General features: G+C 34.8%; 1 protein-coding gene across 6 annotated transcripts in view; it reads left to right on the top strand.

Annotated features, from left to right (window-relative positions):
* The window catches only part of ERCC6L2 (ERCC excision repair 6 like 2), a 182647-nt gene that overhangs the window by 28670 nt on the left and 135342 nt on the right, over positions 1-18635 (top strand). For all 6 annotated transcript variants that reach the window (XM_036855634.1, XM_036855628.1, XM_036855631.1 and 3 more), the window contains exon 3: positions 12219-12341. In XM_036855634.1, the coding sequence (XP_036711529.1) occupies positions 12219-12341 (123 nt within the window). The remainder of the gene's footprint in view (positions 1-12218; positions 12342-18635) is intronic.

Raw genomic sequence — 18635 nt, 5'->3', positions numbered from 1 at the left:
TAGTTCTTCTAGGTCCTTGTTAAACGTTTCTTGTATTTTCTCCATTCTATTTCCAAGATTTTGAATCATCTTTACTATCATTTTTCTGAATTCTTTTTCAGGTAGACTGCCTATTTCCTCTTCATTTGTTTGGTCTGGTGGGTTTTTCCTTTGCTCCTTCGTCTGCTGTGTGTTTCTCTGTCTTCTCATTGCTTAACTTAATGTGTTTGGGGTCTGCTTCTCACAGGCTGCAGGTTCGTAGTTCCCGTTGTTTTTGGTGTCTGTCCCCAGTGGCTAAGGTTGGTTCAGTGGGTTGTGTAGGCTTCCTGGTGGAGGGGACTGGTGCCTGTGTTCTGGTGGATGAGGCTGGATCTTGTCTTTCTGGTGGGCAGGTCCACGTCTGGTGGTGTGTTTTGGAGTGTCTGTGACCTTATTATGATTTTAGGCAGCCTCTCTGCTAATGGGTATGGTTGTGTTCCTTTCTTGCTTGTTGTTTGGCATAGGGTGTCCAGCACTGTAGCTTGCTGGTCACTGAGTGGAGCTGGGTCTTGGCATTGAGGTGGAGATCTCTTGGAGATTTTTGCCGTTTGATATTATGTGGAGCTGGGAGGTCTCTGGTGGACCAATGTCCTGAACTTGGCTCTTCCACCTCAGAGGCATAGCCCTGACGCCTGGCTGGAGCACCAGGAGCCTGTCATCCACATGGCTCATAATACAAGGGAGAAAAAAAGAAAGAAGCAAAGAAAAAGATAAAATGAAATTAAATTTAAAAAACTCTTATTAAGATAAAAAACAAAAAATAAGTATTAAAAAATTTTTTTAAGTAATTAACAAAAAAGAAAGAAGAGAACAACCAAACCAACAAACAAATCCAACAGTGATAACAAGCACTGAAAAGTATACTAAAAATAAATAAATAAATAAAACCCCCCCTTAAAAAACGGACAGACAGAACCCTAAGAGAAATAATAAAAGCAAAGCTATACAGACAAAATTACACACAGAAGCATATGCATACACACTCACAAGAAGAGAAAAAGGGAAAAGTATATATATATCATAGCTCCCAAAGTCCACCTCCTCAATTTGGGATGATTCATTGTCTATTCAGGTATTTCACAGATGCAGGGTACATCAAGTTGACTGTGGAGATTTAATCCGCGGCCCCTGAGGCTGCTGGGAGAGATTTCCCTTTCTCTTCTTTGTTCGCACAGCTCCTGGGATCCAGCTTTGGATTTGGCCCTGCCTCTGCATGTAGGCCCTGCATGAGGGTGTCTGTTCTTCGCTCACACAGGACGGAGTTAAAGGAGAAGCTGATTAGGGGGTTTGGCTCACTCAGGCCTGGGGGAGGGAGGGGTACGGAGTGTGGGGCTAGCCTGCAGCGGCAGAGGCTAGGGTGACTTTGCAACAGCCTGAGGCGTGCTGTGTGTTCTCTCGAGGAAGTTGTCCCTGGATCACTGGACCCTGGCAGTGGCGGGCTGCATAGGCTCCCAGGATGGGAGATGTGGATAGTGACCTGTGCTTGCACACAGGTTTCTTGGTGGCTGCGGCAGCAGCCGTAGCATCTCATGGCCGTTTCTGGGGTCCGCGCTGATAGCCGCGGCTTGTGCCCATCTCTGGAGCTCCTTTAAGCAGCGCTCTTAATCCCCTCTCCTTGCGCACCAGGAAACAAAGAGGCAAGAAAAAATCCTTTGCCTCTTTGTCAGTTGCAGATCTTTTCCCGGACTCCCTCCCGGCTAGCCATGGCACGCTAGCCCCCTTCAGGCTGTTTTCTCACAGCCAACCCCAGTCCTCTCCCTGGAACGTGATCTCCGAAGCCTGAGCCTCAGCTCCCAGCCCCCACCTGTCCCAGCGGGTGAGCAGACAAGCCTCTCGGGCTGGTGAGTGCTGGTCGGCATCGATTCTCAATGTGGGAATTTCTCTGCTTTTCCCTCCGCACCCCTGTTGCTGCGCTCTCCTCCATGGCTCTGAAGCTTCCCCCCTCCGCCACCCGCAGTCTCTGCCCATGAAGGGGCTTCCTAGCGTGTGGAAACTTTTCATCCTTCACAGCTCCCTACCACTGGTGCAGGTCCTGTCCCTATTCTTTTGTCTCTGATTTTTCTTTTTTCTTTTGCCCTACTGAGATACGTGGGGAGCTTCTTGCCTTTTGGGAGGTCTGATGTCTTCTGCCAGTGTTCAGTAGGTGTTCTGTAGGAGTTGTTCCACATGTAGATGTATTTGTGATGTATTTGTGGGGAGGAAGGTGGTCTCCATGTCTTACTCATCCGCCATCTTGAAGCTCTTCCTCTCCTTGTCTCTTGTAACATTCTTTATTTTAAAGTCTATTTTATCTGTTATGAGTATTGCTACTCCAGCTTTCTTTTGATTTCCATTTGCATGGAATATCTTTTTCCATCCCCTCACTTTTAGTCTGTGTGTGTCCCTAGGTCTGAAGTGGGTCTCTTTTAGACAGCATATATACTGGTCTTGTTTTTGTATCCATTCTGGGAGCCTGTGTCTTTTGGTTGGAGCATTTAATCCATTCACGTTTAAGGTAATTATCAATATATATGTTCCTATTACCATTTTCTTTATTGTTTCTGGTTTGTTTTTGTAGGTCCTTTTCTTCTCTTGTGTTTCCCACTTAGAGAAGTTCCTTTGGCATTTGTTGTAGTGCTTGTTTGGTGGTGCTGAATTCTTTTAGCTTTTGCTTGTCTGTAAAGCTTTTGATTTCTCCATTGAATCTGAATGAGATCCTTGCCCGTAGAGTAATATTGGTTGTAGGTTCTTCCCTTTCATCACTTTAAATATGTTATGCCACTCCTTTCTGGCTTGTAGAGTTTCACCAGAGAAATCAGCTGTTAATAACCTTATGGGAGTTCCCTTGTATATTATTTTTCGTTTTTCCCTTGCTGCTTTCAATAATTTTTCTTTGCCTTTAATTTTTGCCAATTTCATTTCATTACTGTGTGTCTCGGCGTGTTTTTCCTTGGGTTTATCCTGTATGGGACTCTCTGTGCTTCCTGGACTTGAGTAGCTATTTCCTTTCCCATGTTAGGGAAGTTTCCGTCTATAATCTCTTCAAATATTTTCTCGGGTCCTTTCTCTCTCTTTTCTCCTTCTGGGACCCCTATAATGCAAATGTTGTTGCGTTTAATGTAGTCCCAGAAGTCTCTTAAGCTGTCTTCATTTCTTTTCATTCTTTTTTCTTTATTCTGTTGTGCAGCAGTGAATTCCACCATTGTGTCTTCCAGGTCACTTATCCGTTCTTCTGCTTCAGTTTTTTTGCTATTGATTCCTTCTAGTGTATTTTTCAATTCAGTTATTGTATTGTTCATCTCTGTTTGTTTGTTCTTTAATTTTTCTAGGTCTTTGTTAAACATTTCTTGCATCTTCTTGATCTTTGCCTCCATTCTTTTTCTGAGGTCCTGGATCATCTTCACTATCATTATTCTGAATTCTTTTTCTGGAAGGTTACCCATCTCCACTTCATTTAGTTGTTTTTCTGGGGTTTTATCTTGTTCCTTCATCTGGTACATAGCCTTCTGCCTTTTCATCTTGTCTATCTCTGAATGTGGTTTTTGTTCCACAGGCTGCAGGATTGTAGTTTTTCTTGCTTCTGCTGTCTGCCCTCAGGTGGATGAGGCTATCTAAGAGGCTTGTGCAAGTTTCCTGATGGGAGGGACTGGTAGTGGGTAGAGCTGGCTACTGCTCTGGTGGGCAGAGCTCAGTAAAACTTAATCCGCTTGTCTGTTGATGGCTGGGCCTGGGTTTCCTCCCTTTTGGTTGTTTGACCTGAGGTGACCCAACACTGGAGCCTACCCACCTCTTTGGTGGGCCTAATGGCAGACTCTGGGAGGGCTTACACCAAGGAGTACTTCCCAGAACTTTTGCTGCCAGTGTTCTTGTCTTCTCGGTGAGACACAGCCACCCCTCGCCTCTGCAGGAGTCCCTCCAAAACTAGTAGGTACGTCTGGTTCAGTCTCCTATGGAGTCACTGCTCCTTCCCCTGGGTCCCGATGTGCATAGTACTTTGTATGTTCCCTCCAAGAGTGGAGTCTCTGTTTACCCCAGTCCTGTCGAAGTCCTGCAATCAAATCCTGCTAGCCCTCAAAGTCTGATTCTCTAGGAATTCCTCCTCCCATCGCCAGACACCCAGCTTGGGAAGCCTGAAGTGGGGCTCAGAACCTTCACTCCAGTGGGTGGACTTCTGTGGTATAAGTGTTCTCCAGTTTTTGATCACCCACCCAGCAGTTATGAGATTTGATTTCATTGTGGTTGCGCCCCTCCTACTGTCTCATTGTGGCTTCTCCTTTGTCTTTGGATGTGGGGTATCTTTTTTGGTGAGTTCCAGTGTCTTCCTGTCCATGATTGTTCAGCAGTTAGTTGTGATTCCGGTGCTCTCGCAAGAGGGAGTGAGAGCACGTCCTTCTACTCCACCATCTTGAATCAATCCCACTTACACTCAATTTTGTGTTAAGTACCTTCTTGTTATTTCCTTTCTCTTTTTATCCCTTTGCATTTCCATGTAAAGTTTTAATCAGTTTGTCAAGTTCAATGAACAGATCTGTCCGGATTTTGATTAGGATTGTGGAGTTTAGTTGTATTGAATTTATACAACAGTTTGGGGAGAATTAACATGAAGTGATAGCTCCCTTATTTAGGTCTTTAATTTGTCTCAGCAGTGTTTTATAGTTTTGTGCATGGGCCTTATACATTTTTTGTTAAATTAATTCTTATATTTTTGATGCTTTTGTAAATGGATTTTTTCCATTTAACTTCCAAATTTTTTGATGGTATTATATAAAAATCAAAGTTATTTTTGTATGTTTTGTATGTTGCTAAATTCTTCACTTATTAGTTTTAGTAGTTGTTATGTAGATGCCTTAGATTTTTTTATGTAAACAATCATGTCATCCACAAATAGAGTTTTACTTCTTCAATTTTTATGCCTTTTATTTCTTTTTCTTGCCTTATTTCATTATCTAGGTATGATCTCAGTACAATTTGAATAGAACTAGTGGGAGTGACATCCTTATCTCATTCCTGCTTTTACAGAGAAAGCATTTAATATTTCAACATTAGGTATATTAGCTGTAGGATTTTCTTAGTATCTTTTATCAGAGTTAGGATGTTTCCTTCTAGTCCTTATTTCTGAGGTTTTTTTATAGTTAATGTGTATTGAATTTTATCAGATATTTTTTTGACACCTATTGGGATAATCATGTTTTTTCCCCATTTATTCTGTTAATATATTATTATATAAATCACTAAGATTTATATTAGTTGTTTTTTTTTTTAAATTGAAGGCAAGCTTTTTTTAAAAAATTAATTTAATTTATTTATTTATGACTGTGTTGGGTCTTTGTATGCGAGGGCTGTCTCTAGTTGTGGCAAGTGGGGGTCACTCTTCATCGTGGCGCACGGGCCTCTCACCACCGTGACCTCACTTATTGCGGAGCACAGGCTCCAGACGCGCAGGCTCAGTAACTGTGGCTCATGGGCCCAGCCGCTCTGTGGCATGCGGGATCTTCCCAGACCAGGGCTCGAACCCGTGTCTCCTGCATTGGCAGGCAGACTCTCAACCACTGCGCCACCAGGGAAGCCCTATTAGTTGGTTTTTAAATGTTAAACTAATTTTGTATTCCTGGGATTAAACCCAGTTTGATCATCAGATTTTTTTTTTATATTGCTGGATTCAGTTGCTTAATATTTGAATAATTTTTGCATTTATATTTATTATGGATATTGGTCTGTAATTTTCTTTTCTTGCAATATGTTTGTCTGGTTTTTGTATCTGGGTTTTGTAGGCCTCTTAAAATAAATTGCAAAGTGTTTCTTTCTTCTGTCTTTTCTAAAAATGTTGTATATTTAAGTTATTTTATACTTAAATATTTGATGGAATTTACTAGTGAAATCTTTTAGACCTGGAGTTTTCTTTAAGGGAAGGTTTTTGTTAATGAATTCAATTACTTTAATAGATATGTGGCCATTCAGATTTTCTATTTTTTGCTGTGTCAATTTTGGTAACTTGTATTTTTCAAAGAATTTATCTGTTTTATCTAAGTTGTCAAATTGATTGGCATAAACACTTCTTTATGTTCCTTTTTTATTCTTTTAGTATTTGTGGGATCTGAGTAATACCTCTCTGCATCTTAATGTGGATCTTTTGTAGCCTCTATTTTATTCTTAATTAGTATAACTTGAGGGGTATTGATTTTGTTGATCTTTCCAAAGAATAAAGTTTTAGCTTTGTTAATCTTCTCTGTTGTTTGTTTGCTACTTCATTGAGTTCTGCAATTATTCTGCAATTGTTTCTGCAGTTGGATGTACTATTCTATATAATTACCAATTAGCAGTTCAAGGTAATTGATAATATTCAGATTTTCTATGTTTTTAGTATTAATAGCTGAGGGAGGAAAGTTAAAATCTCCTGCTATGATTGTGAGTTTGTCTATTTTTCCCTTTAATTCTCTCAATTTTGTCTTCATGTACTTTGAAGCTCTGTTATTAGGTCGTAAACTTTTATGATCACTATTTCTTCCTGACCCCTTTGTTAAGTGTTTCTGTATTTCTGGTAATACAATTTGAAATCTACTTTATCTGATATTAAGATAACCACTCCAGTAGTCTTATGCTGACTGTTTGAATGGTTTGTCTTTTTCCAACCCTTTATTTTAAGCTATCTATGTCTTTATATTTAAAATGTGTCTCTTGGAGACAAGTCTTTTATTTATCCTGACAGCCTCTGATGTTTAATTGGAGTGTTTAGTCCATTTACGTTTAATATAATTCCTGTTATGTTTGGATTTGGTTATATTGTTTGTTTTCTGTTTGAACAGATTGCTTTCTGTTTTAATATTTCTCCTTTATTTGGGGTTGATAAGATATTTTTTAGAATTCCATTTTAATTCTTCTATTGATTTTTAACTGTGCTCTGTTTATTATTTTTTCATGTTTCCTCTAGTGATAAAGATATACATTCCCAACTTTTTACTATGTGCTTAAAGCTAATAATGTATCACTTCACGTAAAATGTAAGTGAAATATTGGGTTGGCCAAAAAGTGCCTTCGGTTTTTAAGTAAAAGTAAAAGACACATTTTTCATTTCCACCAATAACTTTATTGAACAATGTATTCACCCTTTTGTTCCACTACCTTCTGCCATTTTTCAGGCAGCTTTGTAATTCTATCTTTTTCCATTAAGAGAATTTTGTAAAGATCGAAATAAATAGAAATCCAAAGGTGCAATGTCTGGTGAATATGGTGGATGAATCAGAATTTCTCAGCCAAGCTGTAACAGTTTTGCCTGGTCATCAAAGAAACATGTGGTCTTGCATTATCCTGATGGAAGATTATGCGTTTTTTGTTGACTTCTTCTGGAAGCTTTTTGTCGAGTGCTGTTTTGAGTTTTTCTAATTGGGAGCAGTACTTGTTGGAATTAATTGTTTGGTTTTCTGGAAGGAGCTCATAACAGAGGACTCCCTTCCTATCCCACCACATACACAACATCACCTTCTTTGGATGAAGACCGGCCTTTGGTGTGGTTGTTGGTGGTTCATTTCACTTGCCTCACGATCCCTTCCATTCCACATCATTGTACAGTATCTACTTTTCATCACCTATCACAATTTGTTTTAAAAACGGAACGTTTTCATTGCTTTTAAGTAGAGAATTGCATGCAGAAATGTAAGAAGGTTTTTTTCACTTAATGTGGAACCCAAACATCAAAGGGATTAAACATAACCCAGCTGGTGCAAATGATTTTCAGTGCTTGACTTGGATATTTTGATTATGTTGGCTATCTTCTGCATGGTGTAAAACGTTGATTGTTCTCAATTAATGTCTCGCTATTAACTTCAACTGCTCTACCCAACCATGGTGAAATCTCCAGGACGAAACTTCACAAGCCACTTTGGACATGTTCAATCAGTCACAGCACCTTCTGCATACATTGCACAAATCTTTTTTTGCATTTCAGTTGCGTTTTTACCTTTCTTGAAATAATAAAGCATAATATGCCGAAAATGTTGCTTTTTTCTTCCATCTTCAATATTAAAATGGCTACACAAAAATTCACCAATTTTGATGTTTTTTTTTTTAAATACACACTGATATCACAGCTGTCACATACAATCTAACAAAATTGTTTTGAATGAAGTTAGAAGACAACTAAGTGCTACTAGAACCATCTTATGGAAAAAACAGAGCAAACCTTTTGGCCAACCCAATAGATTGTCCTATTTTAATTTATTTTTATTTTAAGGAAACTAAGAGTTAGGAAAGCTAAGTGTAATACCTAAGATACTAGTTAATACATATCTAATATCTAAATTTTGAAGGTTAAACCAACATTACATTTCCAGAGTCAACCCAACTTGGTTTTAGTATATATTTCTTTTTTACATTTCTATGTTCCATTTGCTAATATTTTAAGAGTTTTGCTTCTATGTGAGTATGAGAAATTGGCCTGTAAATGTCCCATATTTTTGTTAGATTTTCTTATCAAGGTTATGTTGAACTCATAAAATGAGTTGAGAATATTTCTCCCTTTCTCTAAAATCTGGAGGAGTTTAAGACTGGCATTATAGCTTTCTTAAGCATTGGTAGACTTTATTGGTGGCTATTTGACCCTTAGTTTTCTTTGTAGAAGGTTTGTAATTATGTATTTAGATTTCGATAATAGTTATTTGAATATGTAAAATTTCTGTTTCTTCTTGTTTTAGTGTTAAGTTCTGTTCATCCATTTCACCTAAAATTTCACAGTTATTGGCGTAACATTGTTTATTATGTCTTATACATATTTTTTTGTGTGTTGCCTGTTCTCTTAGTTTCTCTTTTTTTTTTAAATCAATTTTCTAGGGTTCATCACTTTTAAAAATCTTTTCACAGAATGATCATTTGGCTTTGTCAATCTTTTTATTTTATGCTTTTTCATGTTTTATAATTCTATTTTTGTGTGTTAAGTTTTCTGTTATTTTTATATATTTTTCAGATAGATTCTTAGATATTTTATTAGCAGGCTCTCTTCTGTCCTAATATATATGCATTTAAGTCCATAAAGCATGTCTTTAAGTGTATTCCATAAATTTAATATGTAATTATTACTCATTAGTATTCAACTTAAATATTTTCTAATCTCCATTGTGAGTTCTACTTTGAAATATATTCCTTACTTTCCAAATATTTGGGGATTTTCTGTTTATATTTTTGTTATTTCTGATTTCTTGCACTGTGACCAAAGAACATATTCTGTATGATTTTTGTCTGTTGGATGTATTAAGATTTGCTCTATGACTTTGCATGTCAATTTTGGTAAATATTTTATGTGTACTTTAAGTGAAACTGTTTTGCTGTAGTTTACAGTGGTCTATCAAATGTTTATTAGGTCAAGTTTGCTTACCATTTTTTTCAAATATTCTGTATCTTTACTGATTTCTTTGTTTTGTTCTTACTAAGTTATTTCAAAATCTACCATTGTGCTTATCGATTTGACTACTTTTGTTTCAGTAAATGTTTTCTTCTTTAGTAGTTTACACTTCGTATAACTTCCAAATGAATTAATCAGTATCAAGTGTGCCTCTTTAATTTAGTAATGCTTTTTGCCTCAGTATTATCTGATATTAATATAGCTATATCAACTTTCGTTTAGTTTTTGTTTGCATGGTCTTTCTCTACCTCTTGTTGTAGATGTTGTTTGTGTAAGTGGCACACATATTGTGAACAGAACCTCCATACTGTTCTCCATAGTGTCTGTACCAACTTACATTCCCACCAACAGTGTAGGAGGGTTCCTTTTTCTCCATACCCTCTCCAGCATTTATTATTTATAGACTTTTTGATGATGGCCATTCTGACTAGAGTGAGGTGATACCTCATTGTAGTTTTGATTTGCATTTCTCTAATAATTAGTGATGTTGAGCATTCTTTTTATGTGCCTTTTGGCCATCTTTATGTCTTCTTCGGAGAAATGTCTATTTAGATCTTCTCCCCATTTTTTGGTTGAGTTGTTTGTTTTATTGATGTTGAGCTGTATGAGCTATTTGTATATTTTGGAAATTAATCCCTTGTCAGTCACATCGTTTGCAAATATTTTCTCCCATTATGTAGGTTGTCTTTTGTTTTGTTTATGGTTTCCTTTGCTGTGGAAAAGGTTTTCAATTTAATTAGTTCCCAGTTGTTTATTTTTATTTCCATTACTCTAGGAGACGGATCCAAAAAAGATACTGCTGCGTTTTATGTCAAAGAGTGTTCTGCCTATGTTTTTCTGTAGGAGTTTTTTTACATTTAGGCAGTGACAGACTCAATGCAATCCCTATCAAATTACCAATGGCATTTTTCACAGAAGTAGAGCAAAAAAATTTTAAATTTGTATGGAAACACAAAAGACCTCAGATAGCCAAAGTAATCTTGAGAAAGAAAAAACAGAGCTGGAGGAATCAGGCTCCCTGACTTCAGACTGTTCTATAAAGCTTCAGTAATCAAAGGCATATGATACTGGCACAAAAACAGACATAGATCAGTGGAACAGGATAGAAAATCCAGAAATAAACCCATGCACCTGTGGTCAATTAATCTATGACAAAGGAGGCAAGAATATACAGTGGAGAAAAAGCAGTCTCTCTAATTAGTGGCGCTGGGAAAACTGGACAGCTACATGTAAAGAATGAAATTAGAAGATTCTCTAACACCATATACAAAAAATAAAGTCAAAATGGATTAAAGACCTAAATAAAAATATCACTCCGTTGTATAGTGTCTCCACTGTTTTTGCTGCAAGATCAGCTATTTGTCTAATTGTTGCTTACTTAATAGATAGATAATCTGTTGTTTTTTCCTCTGACCACTTTTAATATATTTCTGTCTCAAATTTTGAGCAGTTTTTTCTCTGCAGGAACTACTTGTGGATTTTTTTTTTTTTTTGGCTTCATGTTCTTAGTCGATATGGAATATATGGCTTTTTAAAAAATTATTTATTTAATCTATTTTTGGCTGTGTTGGGTCTTCTTTGCTGTACACGGGCTTTCTCTAGCTGCGGTGAGCAAGGGCTATTCTTCATTGCAGTATGTGGACTTCTCATTGCAGTGGCTTCTCTTGTTGTGGAGCACAGGCTCTAGAGCGCAGGCTCAGTAGTTGTGGTGCATGGGCTCAGTAGCTCCGCGGCATGTGGGATCTTCCCGGACCAGGGGTTGAACCCTTGTTCCCTGCATTGGCAGACGGATTCTTAACCACTGTGTATGGCTTGATTTTTGAAATCAGTTTTTGAAAGCTTTCAGCCCTTATCTCTTCAAATACTTCTGCACCATTCTTTTTCTTCTGTCATTTGAGATTCACATTGTAGGTATCCACACCATGTTGAAAACACTATTTTTTGATAGTTTTTCTAATTCTCTCATATTTTTTCTTTAGGTTTTAATATTTGTATAACTTATTTTTCTAAAGTAATGATCAGTTATTTTCCCCCATATATATGTATACCTCATATATTTTCCCCTTAATATTTACACTTGATCTTAGCCAAAAGGCCGAGAAGCGATCCCCCCTTAATATTTAAAACAACTCTTCCAGTATTATATTTGGTGTTTTCATATAATTTTAGTTATTCAAAGAGATTAACTTAGTTGCCCAAGTTCACATATCTGCCAAGCAACTTAGGTTGAAATTTGAACCAAGGTCTAGTTTAAATATCTCTTGCTCTTCATTATATGAAGTTACATTTCCTTTTTTCCTATGTCTTTTTGTCTTTCTCACTTGATATTTGGAGAATAGCTATTATTCAGAATGGTGTGTATAATGATGAATTGCCTTAGTTTATCTTAAAATAACATTCTATCATTCCACCTATATGTATTGGATACAGAAAAATGTACAAATTTATGAGCCAAGTATTACCCCCTTAATGAGTTTATTTTCTACAAGGAAAAAGGAATGTACACAGTTTATTGTGATAGAGAATATGATATCTCAACTGATGAGATCAAGAAAGAATTCACTGAGTAAGTAGAACTTATCATGGAAGAGATGGCAATGTGAGAATTTTTATTTAAAATTTTTTACTGCATTCAAGGGTAACTTTTATATTATAGATTTGTTTGTTAATACAAATAAAGAAAACAAATACTAGTGGTTCATATTGTGTTTCCTCCCAGCAAATCTATTTGTACTTACTCAAATTGTCACTTACTGAGTATTCAGGTAAACAGTAAAATTTTGTCCATCACGATACACAGTGATTGAAAAAATTGGACTTTTTCTCCTAGGTTATTTCATTTTTGGCTGCAGTTTTGGGTAAAAAGGGAACTCGTGAAGATATTGAAAATAACATGCCAGAGTTTTTACTAAGAAGTATGAAAAAGGAACCCCTTTCTTCTACAGCAAAAAAGGTAAGATATCTAGAAATGTACAGTTCATGAAGCTGGTATTGCAAAAGTGTCTGGAAACTTTTAGACATTATACATTATAGTATAAATTTAAAACATAAGGATTTAAAGATGTTATTTAAACATTTCTTTCATAGACCTAATTTCTGAAGGATTATCAGTTTTGTCCTCAAGTTAGATATGATTGACTCTGAAAATAGCAAAATGTAATTTCAGTTTGAATTTTGGGGGTGGGGTGGGGCTTTCAATCTTTTGCCTGGCAAGATTGACATGACTTAATTTGATTAATTTGTTAAATTTCCATGAATGTGTATATAAAGTTAATTGAAGTCCATTGTATTGTTTTTTATTTATGTGAGAATGAAATGCAGACAGTAGTGGATATTGCTAACAAAGGTGCATCAATGATGAAGTTGCTTAGCAGAATAATTACCTCCTGAATATATGAAACAAATCCTTCCTATACAAGGAACATCAAAGTTGGAATCAGAAAGGCTAAGTAAGGTCTAGGCTTGTCACTGTCTCTGCCCATGTGACTGTTAATGCTATTCATATCCATTCTTCAGCTTTCTTCTTTGTAAATGTGTGTTTATAAATATCTTATACATAATTCTTATAAAAAATAAGAGATGTCTAAAAAAAAAGAAATGCAAAAAAGAAAGGTGTACTAACTGTCTGACTTTTATATTGTCCTCAGCATCCAGGAAACTGGATAGAAATAAAGTTTAACTGATTTCGTGAAATCCTTATCATGTTATGGTGATGAACCACTTCCTACACATTGTTAAACAGTGTCTTTTACATATTTCTTATATATAAGATTGCTGAGAAGTCCAAGTTTACTCTTGTCTATGATTACGGGCATTTCAGTGTAAAATTTTGAGAGGTATTGGCTTAAGGTATTAAAAAATCTTATTACTTTAAATTTCCTATTATTTTCAATAGCATAGGTCCATTCTTAGTGTCAATTTAAATTTGATCCTAAAGAAGCATTATAATTCTTAATGTGTTTTAAGTTTTCAAGAGTTCAAGTACTGTTTTTAGCTTTGCTTTCAGATTGATTTGAATGTGTTGAACCATCCTTGCATCCCTGGAATAAATCTCACTTGATGATGGTGTATGATCCTTTTAATGTATTGTTGAATTCAGTTTGCTAGTATTTCACTGAGGATTTATGTTTGTCAGGGATATTAGCCTGTAATTTTCCTTTCTTGTGGTGTTCTTGTCTGGTTTTGGTATCAGGGTAATGCTGGCCTTGTAAATGAGTTTGGAAGTATCCCCTCCTCTTCTATGTTTTTTGGAAGAATGTGGGAAGAATTGGTGTTAATTTGGTAGAATTTACCAGTGAAGGTGTCTGGTCCTAGATTTTTGTTTGTTTGGAGGTTTTTGGTTAATGATTGAATCTCCTTACTAGTAATTGTTCCATTCAGATTTTCTATTCCTTCATAATTCAGTCTTGGTAGGTTGTCTGTTTATAGGAATTTATCCATTTCTTCTAGTTTATCTAATTTGGTGGTGTATAATAGTGTAGAGTAATTTCATATGATCCTTTGTATTTCTGTGTTATTATTTGTAATGTCTCCTGTTTCATTTCTAATTATATTTATTTGAGCCTTCTCTCTTTTTCTTAGTCTAGTTAAGGGTGTCAGTTTTGTTTATCTTTTCAAAAAACAGCCCTTAGTTTTATTAATTTTTTCTATTATCTCTCTAATCTCTATTTCATTTATCATCTCTGATCTTTGTTGTTTCTTTCCTTCTACTAACTTTGGGCTTAATTTGTTCTTTTTCTAGATTCTTAAGGTATAAAGTTGGGTTGTATATATGGCTTTTAAAAATTTTTTTTAATATAGGCATTTATCACTATATACTTTACTCTTAGAACTGCTTTTGCTGTGTCCCGTAAGTTTTAGTATGTTGTGTTTCAGTTTTCATTTGTCTTAAGGTATTTTTTTATTTCGTTTTTGATTTCTTCTTTGACCCATTGATTGTTGAGGAGCATATTATTTAATCTTGACCTATTTGTGGATTTTTTAGTTTTCCCCTTTGATTGATATCATATCATTGTGTGATAAGATATTTGATATGATTTCAGTCTTCTTAAGTTTATTAAGACTTGTCTTGTCTCCTAACATTTTATCTGTCCTGGAGAGTTCCATATGTGCTTGAGAAGAATATGTATTCTGCTGCTGTTGAATGTTCTGTATATGTCACTAGGTCCATCTGATCCAATGTGTAGTTTAAGTTCACTGTTTCTTTGTTGATTTTCTGTCTGAGTGACCCATTGTTGAAAGTGGAGTATTGAAGTCCCCTGTTATTTTATTGTTGTTATTTTTTTCCTCTTCACATCTGTTAATATTTCCTTTATATACTTAGTTGTTCTGATATTGGGTGTATAAATATTTACAGTTGTTACATCCTCTTGATGAATTGACCCTTTTATCATGATCTAATGACCTTGTTTGTCTCTAAGAATAGCTATCCCCACTTTCTTTTGGTTTCCATTTGCATGGAATATCATTTTCCATCTACTCACCTTCAGTTTATATGTGTCTTTAAAGCTGAAGTGAATCTCGTTGGTAATATGTGTTTGGGTCTCTTTTTTTTAAAATCCATTCAACCTCTTTATGTCTTTTGATTGGAGAATTTAATCTATTTACATTTAATGTTCCATTCGTTTCCATGACCCAGTCTTTCCAACTGCCTGTTCTTCATTGAGTTTTTTGTTGTTGTTTTATTTTGTTGGTTGTTGTCATATTTAAGTTTCTTCTAGGAAAACTCACTTTGTGGGTTTTTTTTTTTTTTTTTTGGAAGTTTTCTCTTACATAGGTAAAGGATGGATTCCTCAGGTCTTCAAGTATGTCAGTTCTCATCTGCTCTTGTAGTGTTCTGATCATCCGGTAGTGCCCTTCCAGGCATTTTACTGCTATTATGGATTTATTTTTATATTTGTTCTTCTGTTTTATTGGCATCAATAAATACATGTGTTTAGTTAATCATTTGAACTGGAATTCTATAAAGAAAGTTTTTAATGAGATTACCAGTAATGTCCTACAGTATTCCCCAGAAGCAAATCCAAACAAAACTTATAATTTTGTGTGATGAAATTTACAAAAGATAAATTTGTTTTGATCCATTTAAAAACTCTGTGCATTTTTAAAAGATAGTCTATTAAATAGCTAGAAGAGAAATAAATTTCTTTATATTTATTATGCTAATGCAAAAATTGCAATGGAATCTTGAAAAATTAATGTTCGAACTACTTGAAAAAAATCTTTTTAATGAATTTAAATGTTATCAATTAAGGAGTGATGGGTTTGAGGTATGTATGTGTGATACACGATGCATCTTATATATATTTTTAACCTTTTCAAGTGTGAATAAATCATCTAAGAATGTGTGAAATAGATGTTTTGTGCCAAGAATAAATTCTTAAAGGAAAAGATACAAACTATGCATTTCAAATATTCTTGGAATGATTCTTTAGATTTAGGCTATTAAGATTGGAATTCAGTCTTTATGAAAATGAATCAAAGTAAATTCTTTTAAAAATACTACTATCTTGTATGATAAAACTTTAAAGATTCTGTGTAAAATTCATAATCAGTATTAATGCAGAGAGGGAGGATTTTTCTAGCAGTCATAGTACCAGCATCAGATGCAATTTCAATGGTGATTAAACAAAAAATTTTCCAGTATTTTATTTACTATACACTATTTCTTTAGTTTATTATCTTGCAAATGATGCTACTTGTTTGATTTTTTGCTGCTGAGTTTATATATTTTGGATATTAACCCCTTGTTATATACATGGTCTGCAAATATTTTCTCCATTTAGTAGATTTCATTTTGTTGATGGTTTCCTTTGTTGTACAGAAGCTTTTTAGCTTGATATAGTCCTACTTTTTGGCTTTTGCTTTTGTTGCCTTTGCCTTTGGTGTCAAATCAAAAAACTCATTGTCAAGATGTAAAGGAGTTTACTGCCTATGTTTTCTTCTAGGAGTTTTATGGTTTCAGGTCTTAATTTCAAGTCTTTAATCCATTTTGAGTTCATTTTTGTGTATGGTATAAGATAGTGACCCAGTTTCATTCTTTTGCATGTGGTTATCCAGTTTTTCCAGCACCATTTATTGATATCTTGACAATATTTATTCTTCCATGAGCATGGATTATCTTACCGTTTATTTGTGACATTTAAAATCTTTTTCATCAGTGTCTCATAGTTTTCAGTGTACAGGTTTTTTTTATTTCTTTGTTTAAATTTATTCCTAGTTATTTTATCCTTTTTGATACAATTGTAAATGGGATTGTTTGCTTAATTTTTGTTTCTAATAGTTTGTTGTTAGTATGTAAAAATGAAACAGATTTTTGTATTGACTTTGTATCCTGTAACTTTACTCAATTTCTTTATTAATTCTAACAGTTTTCTGGTGGAATGTTTAGGGTTTTCTGTGTATTTCTATGTCTTTGGCAAACAGTGACAGTTTTACTTCCTTTCAAATTTGGATTTTTTTTCCCCCTCTGGTTAGGATTTTCAGTACTGTGGGAATAAAAGTGGTGAAAGTGGGCATCTTTGTCTTGTTCGTTGTCTTACAGGAAAAGTTTTCAACTCTCACCATTGAGTATGATGTTAGCTGTGTGCTGGTCATATATGGCCTTTATTATGTTGAGGTATGTTGTCTCTGTACCCACTTTGTTGAGTTTTTATCATAAATGGATGTTGAATTTCCTCAAATGCTTTTTCTGCTCTATTGAGATGATCGTATGATTTTTATTCTTCATTTTGTTAGTGTGGTGTATCATGCAGTTGATTTGCATAGGTTGAATCATCCTTGCGTCTGTGGAATAAATCTCACTTGATCATAATTTGTGATCATTTTTGATGTATTGTTGGATTCATTTTGCTAATATTTCATTGAGGATTTTTGTATTTATGTACATCAGGGATATAGCCTATAATTTTCCTTTTTTGTGGTATCCTTGTCTGGTTTTGGTATTGGGCCTCATAAAATAAGTTTGGAAGCATCCCCTGCTCTTCTATTTTTTCAAAAAGTTTGAGAAGGATTGGTATTAATTCTTCTTTGAACGTTTGATAGATTACCAGTGAAGCTGTCTGGTCCTGAACTTTTGTTTATTTGGAGGTTTTTGGTTACTTACTCAATTTCCTTACTAGAAACTGTTCTGTTCAGATTTTCTATTTCTTCATGATCAGTCTTGGTACATTGTATGTTTCTAATATATTTCCCTTCTAGTTTTCCAATTTGTTGACATAAAATTGTTCGTAGTAGTCTCTTATGATCCTTTTTATATCTGTGGTATCAACTGTAAGTTCTCCTCTTTTATTTCTGATTTTATTTGAGCCCTCTATCTTTTTTTCTGTTACTTCTAGCTAAAGGTTTGCCAATGTTGTGTGTGTTGTCAGAGAATCAGCTCTTAGTTTCATTAACCTTGTCTGTCATCTTTTTAGTCTCTATTTTGTTTATTTCCACTCTTATCTTTATTATTTTCCTCCTTCAACTAACTTTAGGCTTCATTTTCTAGTTTGTGTTTTTCTAGTTCCTTGAGGTGTAAGTTTGGTTGTGTATTTGAGAATTTTTTTGTTTCTTGAGGTACTCATGTATCACTATGAACTTTCCTCATAGAACTGCTTTTGCTGCAGCAATAAATTTTGGTACATTATATTTCCGCTTTCATTTGTCCTAAGGTATTTTTTGATTCCTCCTTTGATTTCTTCTTTGACTCATTGGTTGTTCAGTAGCATGTTGTTTAATATCCACAAATTTGTGAATTTTCCAGTTTTTGTCTTGTAATTGATTTCTAGTTTTATACCACTGTCATCAGGAAAGATGCTTGATATGATTTCAACCTTCATAAATATATTGACTTTTTTGTGGCTTAATGTATGGTCTGTCCTGGAGAATGTCGCATGTGAATTTAAGAATATATTCTGCTGCTTTTGGAATCATCTGTATATAAGTTATAAGTCAATCTGGTCTAAGTCATTTAAGGTGCCACATATATTTTTAAATTTGACTTTCTTAATTCTTTGATATTCTTGTTAGTTAATTTACTGTTCATTTATTTGCTTTACTTATGTTTTCTGCAAATAGTTATAATTTTACTTGTCATTTCCATACTCATGTTTTATTTACTTTTGTTTAATTAGAAGAGATGGTATTTATTGTTTTGCTATCCATTGATCTAAGTGATATTGGTCTATAATTTTCTACTTTGTTAGACTGTTTATCAAGTTTTGGTATTACTATTATGCTGCTTTTCTAAAAAGGATTTGCAGAGGCT

This window comes from Balaenoptera musculus, chromosome 6 (assembly GCF_009873245.2).
Source record: "Balaenoptera musculus isolate JJ_BM4_2016_0621 chromosome 6, mBalMus1.pri.v3, whole genome shotgun sequence".
In the NCBI taxonomy this organism is placed as follows: Eukaryota; Metazoa; Chordata; class Mammalia; order Artiodactyla; family Balaenopteridae; genus Balaenoptera; species Balaenoptera musculus.
Note: the sequence above shows the minus strand (reverse complement) of the source record. Positions and strands in the feature narration are given on the sequence as shown.